Genomic DNA, 14485 nt, shown 5'->3' with positions numbered 1-14485 from the left:
CTGAGACCAAGCTTTCTGACACTAGGCAGCACATTTCTCTCCAGAATGCCTTGATAGTCTTCAGATTTCATCGTACCTTGCACACTTTCAAGACACCCTGTGCCAGATGCAGCAAAGCAGCCCCAAAACATTACTGAGCCTCCTCCATGTTTCACCGTAGGGACAGTGTTCTTTTCTTCGTATGCTTGGTTTTTGAGTCTACGAACATAGAGTTGATGTGCCTTACCAAAAAGCTCCAGTTTGGTCTCATCTGTCCAAAGGACATTCTCCCAGAAGCTTTGTGGCTTGTCAACATGCATTTTTGCAAATTCCAGTCTGGCTTTTTTATGAGTTTTTTTCAGCAGTGGTGTCCTCCTTGGTCGTCTCCCATGAAGTCCACTTTGGCTCAAACAACGACGAATGGTGCGATCTGACACTGATGTACCTTGGCCTTGGAGTTCACCTTTAATTTCTTTGGAGGTTGCTCTGGGCTCTTTGGATACAATTCCAACGATCCGTCTCTTCAATTTGTCATCAATTTTCCTCTTGCGGCCACGTCCAGGGAGGTTGGCTACTGTCCCGTGGGTCTTGAACTTCTGAATAATATGAGCCACTGTTGTCACAGGAACTTCAAGCTGTTTAGAGATGGTCTTATAGCCTTTACCTTTAAGATGTTTGTCTATAATTTTTTTTCGGATGTCCTGGGACAATTCTCTCCTTCGCTTTCTGTTGTCCATGTTCAGTGTGGTACACACCTTTTCACCAAACAGCAGGGTGACTACTTGTCTCCCTTTAAATAGGCAGACTGACTGATTATGAGTTTGGAAACACCTGTGATGTCAATTAAATGACACACCTGAGTTAATCATGTCACTCTGGTCAAATAGTTTTCAATCTTTTATAGAGGTACCATCATTTTTGTCCAGGCCTGTTTCATTAGTTTGTTTTTTTAAATAATTATGTTAATCAACAATTCAAAAGTAATGGCTGTTTTTGATTATTTAATTTTCAATAAATTTTTATTTATTGTTACTTTTGTGAGTTTCAAGTGATTTCAGTGAGAATTGTGGGTTTTTCCTTCTTTAACTGAGGGGTACCAACAATTTTGTCCACGTGTGTATGTAGCCCTGTGACAGACTGGTGACCTGTCCAGGGTGTCCCCTGCCTTCGCCTGAGTCAGCTGGGATAGACTCCGGCACCCCCCGCGACCCTAGTGAGGATCAAGCGGTGTATAGAGAATGGATGGATTACATACATTCTCCTTTCAGCTTTAGCCGTCAGCCAACACCTCAAAAAATCTGTCTCTTTCCCTCTGCCAAGTTTTCTTTTAACTTGCTTTATTTTCCTGACAAGTAAATGCATTTGCATTGCCAAAGCATACGGAGGGAAAATGATAATGCACTGCACCATAAACTAAATCAAAATACAGTACTTCTTCCATCTACTTATGTTAATAAAACTTAATCCAGCCTCTCTACTCTAACTACTGGCCACGTACACAGATCCATTCATGAGACAAACTTGTGCTCAGTTTATCCAGCTCACACAGATATGGACCCAAGTCTAAACACGCATTCACTTTCAGGTCCAAACACACACACACACACACACACACACACAGAGAGAGAAAGGGAGAACATGGCCAAAATATGCAGAGATGAGGAACAGCTGCAGCTAAAACATGACAGGCTCTGGTGTCGTTTGTTCACTGGAGAAGCAAAGTGTTTGCTCTGCTGAGCAGAGCAGCACAGCAGAAATTTCCACTCTACAGCATTAGTTCTAATCACACAACTGGTCTGGACTTTAGTTTACCCCTCGCTCTCTGCTCATGTAGACAAAAGTCCAGTAGAGAATGTAATAAACACTAACCTTCAGATATATTATATGATGTGACCAGGTAGCAATGTGCACACTGTTATTGGACAGGCAACAGTGAAGACTAACAGATGCAGATTCGGTCGCACAAGCTGATCTAAAGCCATATCTGATGTGATAGAAATCGCTCAAACTTGATCAAAATCTCAAAAATTATTACAAGTAAATGCAGAGAGAAAGTGAAAAAGGAATTAGCCTGGTTGAATATAAGTTTCATAGTAAACTTTGGTTTGATATGAGACACACAGTCAGCAAATGTGTTGATACTTGTAATCAGGCAACAGACTGGGGAGCTGCATGTGGCTATAACACATACTTATAGATACTTCTAGGTGTGATTTTTACAAAGATGAACAAAAACAGACTATGTTCTTATGTAAAGACAGCATGCACATGAGGTGGAGTGACATCATAATCACACAGCAAACATGTACACTCCAAGCAAAGCTACATCATGCCACACTTCAGTCATTTTCTCACCATCGGAGGGGTTCTGAAGCACCAGGCTCTCCAGCTCAGACCACTCGGTGTTGAGTCTCTTCATCAGTTTGTAGGCGTTTACTGGGTGAGCCAGGTAGCCCTCAGGGTCCGAGGTTGACACTCTAGTCAAAGCATCTAGTTTCTTGGCCCAGCTAAGACACAGAGAGAGAAAATCGGTTCTACGACTGCTAAAGCACCTGCTCTACACACACACATATATATATATGCATACATTTAGATATGACTTCACATTGACTTAAACTACACACAAGTAAAAGCACATATTTTGTTCCCTTTCAGTCGTGTGGGAAGGTTTCATGAAAATGTGTTGGCCCAAAATAGACCATGTACCATTCAATAATTAAATAAAAACATTAAACTCACATGGTAGGTCAAGGAAAAGTACACACAAAGAGGAAAGCATCCATCATTCTTACCATGAACGTGAACAAATCTTTTTGAGGATTCTTAACGGAACAGTCAGAAATGTTTGATTTATTTTATCGCTTCTGTGGACTGTTGAAGACACACTCTTTAGGAATCATAATGCTTTACAATGTGTTGGATTTTTAGTAAACACATAATCATAATTTGAAAAAGAATCTGAGCAGTTGCAAAGCATTGCCAGAGTAAAACGTACAATATTTTTTAATTCAACATAGTGGAGTAGTGAAAGGAAAAAGACTTACAAAGCAGATATACTCAATCAAAATGTGAGTGCCTGAAAATTGGGCATTTCTACCGTGCTTGAGTTTAAAGTACTTAGTTCACGGTTGGGTTGTTTAAAAGTTCCAGAGCTCAGAATGTTACCTTTTGACAGAAGCAAGCTTGGACTCCTCTGCTTTGATGTACTCCCTCAGAGACTGAACCAACTCCTTCTCTGTGTAGATCAGGTCTGTCATCTGGCCTAAAGAAACACAGACAGTTATTATAAAAGAATCCATGCAGATAAAAATCACCATTAATCTGTCTTGTATTACTGCTTTCAGTTTCAGATAATACGCAGATTTAGTATTTGAGAGAAAAAAAAACCCACCATTTTACCTGCTTTATATCTGTTGTGTTTTTGTTGTAAGACTTGGGAATCTATTTCTGGAAACACTTTTTTTCCCCTTTAGGATGAGATAAAATAAATCCTCAGCCACAAACTGTGGAGCTTTGATAGCATAGAATTACTCAGCGAGCTAAAGTTGGCGTTTTATCCATGAGCCCTTGAGGAGACGGTTGGGGAGTAGTGTGCTTAGTAAACATTTTCATGGAAACGCTCAGCCATAATTAATTCACAGGGGTTGCCAGGGAAAAGGGATAATGAAACTCTTTCATTGTGTCTGCATGCAACCCGCATAAACGGCCAGCCAAGTGCATTAAATCAACGTAATTTCAGTGACTGGTGTTTATGTAAATCAGCAATCCTTTTCCCAAAATGCTAAACAAAGGAAGGTAACTGCACAAAAGACTAAATCTATGGGCATCATTTGAATTATATAACTTGTCATTTCTGTTCATGTGAGGTCAAGGGAATCACATCTACAGAAATTATCTTGTCTATTGAGAATATGTACATTTTTCCCAGATTTAAAAAAAAAAAGCTTTAACAGACCACAATGACTTCCCTTTAACGTTATTCAGGACAAAATAAACTCAGATTTTACTGCCCTTCTGGCCACATCCTCTGTTTAAAAGATTTTTACTGCTTGGGATAGACATGCATTCTGAGCGACCAAATATCCTCGTTGTGCATTTCAAGGATCATATCACAATGATTTTTGGTGCTTTTTTGTGGCCAAAAAGGGCAGGGGTTAGTTTAATAATAATACATTACCAGCAGGTGGGTGTGGCTGCATTCAAGGACAAATACATTCTATGTTTTCCTGAAATAGAACTGAACTCAAGGCCCTGAGGCACTTGAGGAGGATTCACACTGACTGTAGAGCAAAAAATAAAGATTACACTAATAAAGAGCCAATTTAAGTCTCGTCAGTGGATAATTAGTAATTCCAACAACTTAATGACAGAAAATAGGTTAGGTTAAGACAGAAAATCATGCAAAATTAACATAAAATGTACAAATTATTAGAGGATTGCATGCAGAGAAATAAAAAAATAAACTCAATCGACAGTAGCTTAACAGTCAAAATTTGTAAATTTGACAAAACGTATCCATGCCTACAACAAATATCCTGTTTTAATATGTATAACTGGAGATTTTAAGGCAACATTCAGCACAATTTACTGTGCATTTATGAGTGTGCACATATTCTAAATGCCACTGCTGTGTAAAGGAACAAGGAATTACATTATTTCATGACATATGGACTCAATCAGAGGGGGACACTTTAGCCAAGACATCCAGTTTGTGAGTTCAGCTTCACAAGGGACCAGAAAAGCTTCCAATCTCTTCATACACTGGGCTTCTGTAAAAGTGACAGCAGATGTTTTTTTCTGTCATTTAGTCAAATTTCTTTTGAAATTTTGTTGACAAAGGATTCACTAAATGGTTAAACACCTGTTAATATTAATGGTTTTCACTGAAGACTGCTGATTGAACTGATTTATGAGATTTTCTGTTGACCATTGATGCAAAAGATATTTGTAAAATGTGTCAGAGTGAAATTATTTTGGTGCTTTTCAAAAAGAGGATGGTATTCTGGATTATTGCCATGGCATCTATCAGGAACGATGACATAGAAGCTGGCAGTTTGACACAAAGATATGCAAAGTATAATTTAAAAGCAAACACAAAAAACAGGAAATATTTTTAGACTTACTGATTGAGGTGAAGATTTCTCCCTTTGCGGTCCAGCAGCAGGAGAACAGAACCCAGGAGGTGAAAAACAGAAACTTCCTCATTCTGTCTGGTTCAATAACCTGCAATTGCAAACAGTTTCCATGATTTTACCAAAGTGTACTAAACACTCTGTGGTAAGTATGGATTGAGGGATGAAGCATTTAATATTCTAATATCCTTCTGTTCCTCTCTAAAGCCGTTTTAACACAACCATATTTATCCTTTGTCCTTGTTCTGACGCTGTGCTTTTCTTTCACAATGACTACAGAAATCTGACAAACACTATTCCGATCCTCCTATTCTTAACTTGCAGTTTGTCTGAGTCATCAGTTTTCACAATGATTCTCTTTTTCCTTACTAGATTAGCTGACTGTCTAACAATATTAGAAGTTTCCAGCATGTTTCCTATAAATGACTAACCACTGCCTCCTGTGCCCAGTTCAAATTAAAAAAGAAAAATAACGGGACAGTGTGGGAAAAAGAAAAGTAGATTTTTGTCATGAAGCATTTTGCATCTAGTAAGACTGAGGTATGGGATATGCTATACGTATACTAGATCTCATCTAACTATCCATCCGGTTCGTGTCAGCTCAATAAAAGTTTGTTTTCCATGTCATAATTCGACTCTGGAGACCAACATGGCCACAAGATGCCAAATGGAAAATGTTCATGACCACTAAAGCTCAGTGCCTTTTGTAATAGAATGACAAGCCAGAGTTTGCACCAAAGGAACTCACTGAAAACTGTAACCTCAATCCAAGAACAACATTCTACATCCGTCACACACAATTCAGGCACATTTTACATATAAAAGAAACCACTACAAGCAAATCTGACCTAAACAGAAAGTTGGCTTTACTTCAGACGGTCCATTGTTTCTAAGTTTATTACTCTTTTTGTGTAAGAAGTTGCCACATTGTATGAGTAATATTGTTATCTAGGGCAAAAGAAACTTGAGCTGTGTTGACTTTCAGCTACAACAGAGCCAACAGCCGGTCTAAAGCTGAAAAAGCAGCACAAAATAATGACGTATCACATGGCAGAAGCTCTCTGTTCACAGTCCAGTCCCACTGAGAGTAACTTTCTCTGTGAAACTTTCTCATTTTGGGTTTTATCCAGTCCTATTTTGCCACATCACTTCTCAGTGATTGTTGCTTCTTATTGCCTGTGTGAAACATGCACATGCATTCACATCCATACTTCCAAAATGGAAGCACACGCACGCACAGACTTCTGTCTGCACAACTATATAATCAAAGGCTTAGAGAAACAGAAGATCTGAAGCTCAGAATTGGCACCTTGTTTGAAAGTGTAGTAATATTTCAGGGAGGAATCTGCTGCAGGTGAAAAAGAAATCATCTCACTTACATGACACCTGCTGACAAAATACAAGCCGACTTTCCATTGTTGCTAAAATACTGTGTCAAAGCCTTAAGCCAAAGTGACAAAAACACTCCAACAAAGCAGAAAACATCCATAATAGATTTCCAGGACAAATTAACAGTGCACAAACTTGAAGGAACTAAGTGTTTAACAGCCAACACCACATCTGTTTGTCCATGATATTATCAGTGCTTTGTTAAACTAACACAATGGAGGGTGGAAACTGGATTATTTGTGACAAACAGATCCTTTAACAGGCACACATAAAAGACAAACCTGCCATATGGTAATTTACCACCAGTACCAAGCACATAGGGGAGCAAGCCACTTTGGATTCTAATTCTCTTGGGGAAAAGAAGGAACTAATTTACTGCATATTTATTTTTAACATTTACAATTACAGTTATTATGCCGGAATGTACCACGCTGGGTGTGAGCATATCGGTCAGGGCCCGTATATCAAACATTTCAGATTAAGACTGGATCAAAATTCACAGAGCAACACACATCTCATCTTACTTTTTGGCTCAGGGGTAAAAGAGGTTTGGAAATATTCTCAACATCATGTCAAGGCAGGAGAGCTGCAGAAGTTGTTGAGAGCTGGGAGCAGGTGGGGAATAAACTGACATCCTCAGATGCAGAAATAAAAAATGATACATGCTAAGCTAAAAAATCAAGCCTCCTTGAAGATACTGAATGAATATGTCGGAAACTAGAAAATACACCTACAGCATGGGGACAAGCTTCTTCCATGCTATGCGTAATGAATACATTTCCACCAACTGGCATGATAATTACAAAGATTAGGTCTGTTGTGTTTATGCATGTGTGGCCCATGTGGGCAACTAGTTTGACCAAACTCAACAAGTAGATTAAACATACATCAATGTGTGTTTCAGCTGTGTTCTTTCATATAAAGTATGTGCAAGTGGCAGAGCTTTGTATTTAATTAAGGCTTTTCCAGAACTAGAGAAAAGTGAAACTTCTATTCCTCATGGACAGTGACTATAAATACCTCTCAAGGCGTTCTCTCTTCTAAATGTAATCCTACTGTACTAATTTAGCTTCTAGTGTGGTACCACAGGTTGCTTAATGGATGCTCGCCCAGATAACCACCACCACAGTCTGAAACTATAAATTAAGCGACCAAATCACTTCCCTTGTAATTTACAGCCAGTGCTGTTGCTCAGCTCAAACAGAGTCTTGCCTGTTGTTGCAGGCTGGAACACCCCTGTCACATTCCTAGAAAAGAAGCCCGTTGCATTTACAACCCAAATGTTCCCGAGTCCTGACCCCTGCCTGGTGTTTCTAAAAACTGTAGGGAAAAGCACCGAGGAGAGGACAAGACGGGATGCAATATGCTGGGTGCTGAGAGGACAGGTATGGACAGGTGTTTTTAGACTAAAACAGAACTGTGTTGAGGCAATAAAAATCTATCCAACTGTTGCTCAAAATAAAATAATAAAGGCCAACAAAAATGTAATAAAAATCAAGACCTGGGTGCCCAGGTAGCTCATCTGGTTGAGCGGGTGACCGACCCATAAACAGAGGCTGCAGTCCACAATGCAACGGCCTGGGTTTGATTCCAGCTCATGGCCCTTTGCTGCAGGTCTTCCCCCATTCTTCTCCCTACTTTCCTGTCTGCCTCTCTACACTAACTGTATAATAAAGACCAAAAGACATATATAAAAAAATTCAAGCTCTTTTCATTCTCTATTATACTATGGTTTGGCAGTTTTCTTCAATATATTGTTGTTCCGTCATTAGTTTATAAGTACAGCACCTCCGCTGTGCTCTGCTCTTGCAAAATTTGCCTGGACTCAATAATGGCAACAACCCAAAGAATCTCTGCTTGTTTCTGTTAGAGTTGAAATTCTCCAGAATTTCGTTGTTTGCATGAGACAGATAAGAAACTAGTCTGACACATTCTCTGGCAAAGCAGTCAGGATCCAAGGTTTGCAATGGAGCAGGAGTTCCTTAGAAGCAAACGATTCGCCCTGTGAGTAAAATCTTCAACATCTGTAGCCATCCTGTTCTACTTTTCAGCTGGCCCTCATTTAACTACAAATCTGTAGAGAAGAACAGCTGTTGTACACACGTCTGGATAAGACGATAGTCCTGAAAATGATTTTTAAAAAAAAGTAATCTTGCTCATCCATTTCTTCTTTACAGATAGTTTCATAAGAAATGCAAACACCAAAACAAAAAGTCATTTGGCAGATGTGAGGAGAGGGTTGTCAAGACAACTGATGTGATATTACTAAGAATGGTGCAACAGATCTCACGCAGACTTTCTTTGAAACCTTCAGTCAGTTTAGGAATTTATTTCTGGGAACTAAACTTGCTTTTCTGAATCTGATTTATGGGGCAAGTACTACATGACAGGAGTGAAATAGAGGAAAGAGTTTAAAATGAGGAACGCAGAGAAGAAGTGAAAGAGCACGTGAAGGGCAAATATCTAGTTCCCTGTAAACCTTGAAGTGATTTTCAGAGCAAAACATGGTACTATTAGACAAACAGAGGCATAAAAGCCAAACAGTTAGACTGACCCCTTTGCCTCTTTGCAAAAGTTGTCAACTCAAGATTGCAAACACTCTGGTTGGTGGCTTTTTTTTTTTCTTCTTTTTTTTGCTCTTACTGGTACAATGGGTACCAAATACTCTTATGGGAGTTCATATTATTCCTAGATTACACAACTAAATTCCAGTATTCTGATAAAACTAGTACAAAATCAGCTATGTAAGCAAAGACTCGCAGCTGAACGCCAGAAAACCTCCTCATAAGAGAAAAAAATGACGCTTGCCGGCTGCCAACTCCCCCTGCACTGTGATGCCTGTTAATGTCTGATGCTGAACAGATATTTTTCTGACGGTAATCAGGAAGTGGGAGTGGCCTGTTTCCCCCCTCTAGCCAACCCCTCTCACGTATGCTACATAAAACAGCACATACAGTAAAGTATGTACACGTACTGTATCAACAAGCTGAACATGCACAGACAATCCCTGGCTGTCAGTCTGAAAAAGATTTACCTCTCCTCAAGCAATCAAAACAAACTCAAACATGTCACTGCTGCTGCTCTGTGGGGAGGAAAATAACATTTGCTCCTCAATTACGCTCAATTTAGATTAAGATAATCAACTAATACGGTGTTCAAGACAGAACTGCGCTGCATACAGAGCAGTTAAGTTTTGGTTAATTGTTTTTGTTGAAATCTGCTCTTGGCATCAGTGGTGATCACAGATTCACTCTAAACTCAGCCAGTCTAAACAAGAACATTCACATACTGTTTCTGGCTTGTTTTCTGGACTCTCAGATAACTGAAGTCAGCAAAGTTCAGCCAAGCCGACAAACTGAAAAATGTCACCAAGGAGAGTGCTAAAAATCACAAAAAATTTCAATCTGTGATGTCTGATGACCATATGTGCATAAAATCAATGCACATGTGCTTCTTGTGATATGAATGCTGAAGAAAAAACAACACAGACACATTGTCATGCTAAATATGCTACACGAGGATCAACCCTCTTTTTTTGCAACCAAACTGTCATGTTGCAAACAGTTTCATTTCCATCTGATAGAGGAGTTCATTCACACACAGCACAGTGCTACAGAGTGTGACTCTTCAGCATACACATCAGTTCACATAAGTCAGCTTCCCTATGGACGTGAACATAAACACACGCAGCTTTTTCTAAATGTGCAAGAGTACACAAACACCATCCACTTCCAGAAACCTTTTGTGGGTATGTAAACGCTGTGCTCGCGTAAATATTTAACAGAAAACATACAAATTTTTTAATCCAGGCATTTAAACTGCACTGGTTAGATAAACAGATATAACCAGGACAGTGGCTAAACTTTATGTTAGGAAAAGAAGGCAGATGTGGAGACATAGAGGTCAACAGACTGAGATACTGAGGGATTTTCTTACAGTATTTCATGCAACCTAATAACTCTGTTCTATTTCCATGCTGCAGCTAGCAAGAAATCATCTCTGAGCGGGCACGTCACCTGCCTTTCAGCTTAATTACTGCTGACAGATTCATGGCATCACTCTATTTGCTGCCTTCCATGTAGACACACTCTGATGGCTGCCACGGCCAATTACGGCCATCGTGCTGTGTATAAATCACTGCAGGGGATCTCTTACCTGGCGGGCATCCTTTTATACCGTGGCTGTATGTTCAGAGAGATTACGTGCCATTCACTGAAGGCAGACAAAGCCAAGAGCTTTTGTTTTGGAGCTTTTTATCTCCTATCTAACCCTTTGAGCTCGATGAGCAGCTGGCTGTTGATCAGCCACCGTGAACTGTCTCAGTTTCAGAGTGGAAATAAATCGAACCATTGGCTATTCAGCAAAAAAATAATCTGCAGCTATTTTGATGATTAACTGTTACTAGCTTCTGGTTCCAGCTATACTAATTGAAGGATCTATTGCTTTCTTTGTCTTATTATGACAGTTAACTGGTTATTTGGGGGTTTTAGACAGTTGTTGTTTCACCTTTTTTTTTTGACATTTTAAAGAACAAAAAAATGGGAAATTAGTCAGCAGGTTAGTTGCTAATTGAAATAATCATTTAAAATAATGCAATAAGAAAATAGCAATGGCTGTAATTTAGGATATACATTATGAAATGTGTCTGACCCGACGATGCCCTGTGGTGTCAAATTCCTGCCGCTCTCCTTGTGTGGCGTTTAAGCTTTTGATGGTATCTCATGAGGTAATGTTCCATAACATGTTATCTATTCACTGTGAGTACTGATCTGAGGCTTGGCTTTTAAAAACTGCTCTGCAAATCATCTGTGTACATTATCCCTCATCCAGGTCATCCTAGGAGCTTCTTTTTTTAAAGTTTGTTTTACTATGATTCACCCCTCTTCTTCTATTCTCAACAAGAAGCCTCTGAAGAAGCTTCTTGGATTAGAGCTGAAATGTCTTCAAGAACCAAAAACATATGTTAATTTGTTCTCTACTGAAGCTCTTAGAATTACTGCAAATCATGTTGCAATCGTATCTGTCAGAAAAAAATGCAGCTAGATATTTTCCCCAAATTGTTCAGCCCAAGCACAATGACAAACATTTGATGGTTACAGGTTCTCAAATTGTCATAAAATGAGCTTTTTCTTGGTGTAACCTTGTAGTAAACTAAATATGTTTGTTGTTTTATTTTGAGCTGCTGATGCGTTTGTGTGTGTTTTCTAATTCACTCTTAACTCAGCCAGTCTAAACAAACTAAGTGCACAAACATTTGCTTGGACTTTTACTTACACTAAACAACACAGCAAGTGAATGAAGTAAATTTACATAGTGCATTTGCATTGTTTTCTCTACTCTGAAACAACTGCAGTGAATATTCCCAACCAAGCTGACCAAACCCTGCAAACTGGAAAAATATCACCAAGGAGTTTTGCAAAGGGTCAAATAAAGTTAAATCCATGATTTCTGCTGAACATATGTGCTTAAAATCAGTGCTCACGCGCTTCTCATGACATAAATGTTGAAGATAAAAACACAAGCATGTTGTCACACTTTTAAAAATATGTTATATAAACAGCTGTTCTCTGAGAGTCGACCATGTTTACTTGGCAGCTAGACAGTAGTAGCATCAGGAATCCATAACCAAACTATTCTGTTGGAAATGGTTTCATCTCCAGCTGGTAGAGGAGCTCTCTCACACACATGTACAGGTAAGTTACAAGTTGCCTGCCATTGAGGAGCCGTCATCATCAGGACAGACCGCTCTCACCCCCAATCACCCCCTGTTCACCTCCCTCCTCTCAGGCCGACTGAGAACCGTCCGTACAGCTCAAACGGACTGAGAAGAGACTGAGGCTGGAGTCTATCCTAGCTGACTTAGGGCAAAGGCAGGGGACATTCTGGACAAGTCACCAGTCTATCACAGGGCTACATATACAGACAGACAATTACACTCACACCTACAGACAATTTTGCATGTTTTTGGACTGTGGGAGGAAGCCGGAGTACCTTGAGAAAACCCACACATGCACAGGAGAACATGCAAACTCCACACAGAAAGATCCCAGGCTGGGATGTGAACTTGGGATCTTCCAGCTGCAAGACGACAGTTCTAACCACTGAGACACTGTACAAACCTCGTCTTAATATGTGTCGGTGTCGAGTTGTTCTGAGCCGTTGGTGCATTTTAGGGTGTTTTCTGGTGCATTTTGGGTCTTTCTTCTTTATATAAGTCTTGAAAATGATGAGCAGAATCATCAGTAATGGAAGTGAGACGAACCTGATTCCTCATTAATGCAAACATTTGCACAGTTTACATGAAGGTCACTTAAGCCCTAATAAAAACAAATGCTGTTTTTTAGCCTGTTTGAGGTGAATGAGTCCACTATAATCCAAGCTGGAGGCAGCAGCAGCAGCAGCACACTGAGGCTGGATGTGGAAGGTTCTCCTCCTCCTCCTGACCTGCTGCTCATCATCTCCAGCTGGGTCCAGGACGTCCCCCTGACGTCAACTCAGACAGTCTTTTCTAGAAATCCCCGACACTCCAGCCCCTTCTGGTCCGGTGAGCTGAATGTGGGCTACAGTGTCTACATGTGGACACGTTTTACATTCACAGTACCAACTCTGTTGTAAAACATGGGCTTTACAGCAAATGAGAATAAAGAAAAACGCTTGAGATGCTCGGTCACGAAGTTCGCGCAAAGTTTCAAAAGTTTCCGTTGGAGAAACATTGTAAACCTGCCTGGTTCTGTGTCGCGTTATAATTAAACAAACATGCCTGAAATAAACACAAAGTTTAAGAAAAATAGTCGTTTAGCACCTCTTTTTTGCTGCTGAAGCGTCTCTGGTGTGGAATAAAGACAGAAATAACAACAGAAGCCAGTCGGAGCCGCTGACAACCATCCCAGCATGTTCAGGAGACGCACGGGCTCCTCGGCTCAACACCGATGTAAATAAGGCCTCGTGCGTCCGCCGCTCAGATGTTAGATTTAATGCCAGCTTACCTTTATCCTCACCGGGTCTTCGGAGAACCGTCACACGTCGGTATGTGAACACAAATCCACTTGGCACCCCGAGGTGACGACTAGTACAGAGAGGGGTTGTAGGCGCTGCCACGTACAGAACCTCCTAGAGCTCTGGCCGTAATACGCAGAGTAGAGGCGCAGCGACATTCCTCACTGAACTTTATCGCGTTGCCTTCAAGCTCAACTCGTAAACTGGAGATTCAGTGTTTCAGGATGAATATGCTACTCTTTTTCTAATAAAATACAAAAATTGTGTCCTTCTTCTAATTGTAACAGCAAAAAGGTACAATTCCACAAGTAAATTCTGCTCCTAAAGTTGGGTATGCAGGTTTTTTATTTTGTCATCATCTAACCAGAAATGCAAAAGCAGCAGCTTCAGCATGGGTATTCTGTTTTTTATACTATTAAAAGAAAAGAACTGTGCCTTTTTTTAAAAAGAAATGTATGCATTGGCCCAAAATATAATCAAGCTGCAAATTTTCTTCTGATTCAACGAGAAGTGAAATATGTACAACTGCAGAAGTAAATTCTGTATTTAAAGGCATTATGGAGGATGTTTTTTTTGTTGTTGTTTAATTTGTCTGATTCACATAAAATGAATAGACTGACCTTTAGTGGACTTGTATGTATGGTTTCTAAAAAAATAAAAAATAAAAAATAATAACTGTGGACATGGCAGGACCTGAAAAACATCAGCCAATCAATGCACGCGGACCGAGGCGTTTGGTTTGCTCCCTTTCCTGTCAATCAAAAATCTTCCGGCTCAGGCCTAGTTACGTAGATTACGTACGCCTTGGACTTACGTGTTTTCTGTATGTGTTGCTTTGGTATAGCTTCGCAGTTAGCTGGCGACTTGTTTTGCTCATCTTTTTTTACATAATGGCAGATGAAGATCCAGGGGGACCCAGCCGTAAAAGACAACTTCACGAGTCCTACACAAGTTTCTGGAGGGGGGCGTTTCTTCGTAAATGTTAAAAG

At 40.0% G+C, this 14485-nt stretch overlaps 1 protein-coding gene across 3 annotated transcripts in view; it reads right to left on the bottom strand.

Annotated features, from left to right (window-relative positions):
- The window catches only part of p4ha2 (procollagen-proline, 2-oxoglutarate 4-dioxygenase (proline 4-hydroxylase), alpha polypeptide 2), a 64528-nt gene extending 50905 nt beyond the window's left edge, over positions 1 to 13623 (bottom strand). For all 3 annotated transcript variants that reach the window (XM_051937508.1, XM_051937506.1, XM_051937507.1), the window contains exons 1-4: positions 13487 to 13623; positions 5103 to 5202; positions 3145 to 3241; positions 2335 to 2486 (exon numbers count right to left, since the gene is read on the bottom strand). In XM_051937508.1, the coding sequence (XP_051793468.1) occupies positions 2335 to 2486; positions 3145 to 3241; positions 5103 to 5184 (331 nt within the window). In that variant the 5' untranslated portion in view covers positions 5185 to 5202; positions 13487 to 13623. The remainder of the gene's footprint in view (positions 1 to 2334; positions 2487 to 3144; positions 3242 to 5102; positions 5203 to 13486) is intronic.
- Between the last annotated feature and the right edge of the window lie 862 nt (positions 13624 to 14485).

This window comes from Acanthochromis polyacanthus, chromosome 17 (assembly GCF_021347895.1).
Source record: "Acanthochromis polyacanthus isolate Apoly-LR-REF ecotype Palm Island chromosome 17, KAUST_Apoly_ChrSc, whole genome shotgun sequence".
NCBI lineage: Eukaryota > Metazoa > Chordata > Actinopteri > Pomacentridae > Acanthochromis > Acanthochromis polyacanthus.
Note: the sequence above shows the minus strand (reverse complement) of the source record. Positions and strands in the feature narration are given on the sequence as shown.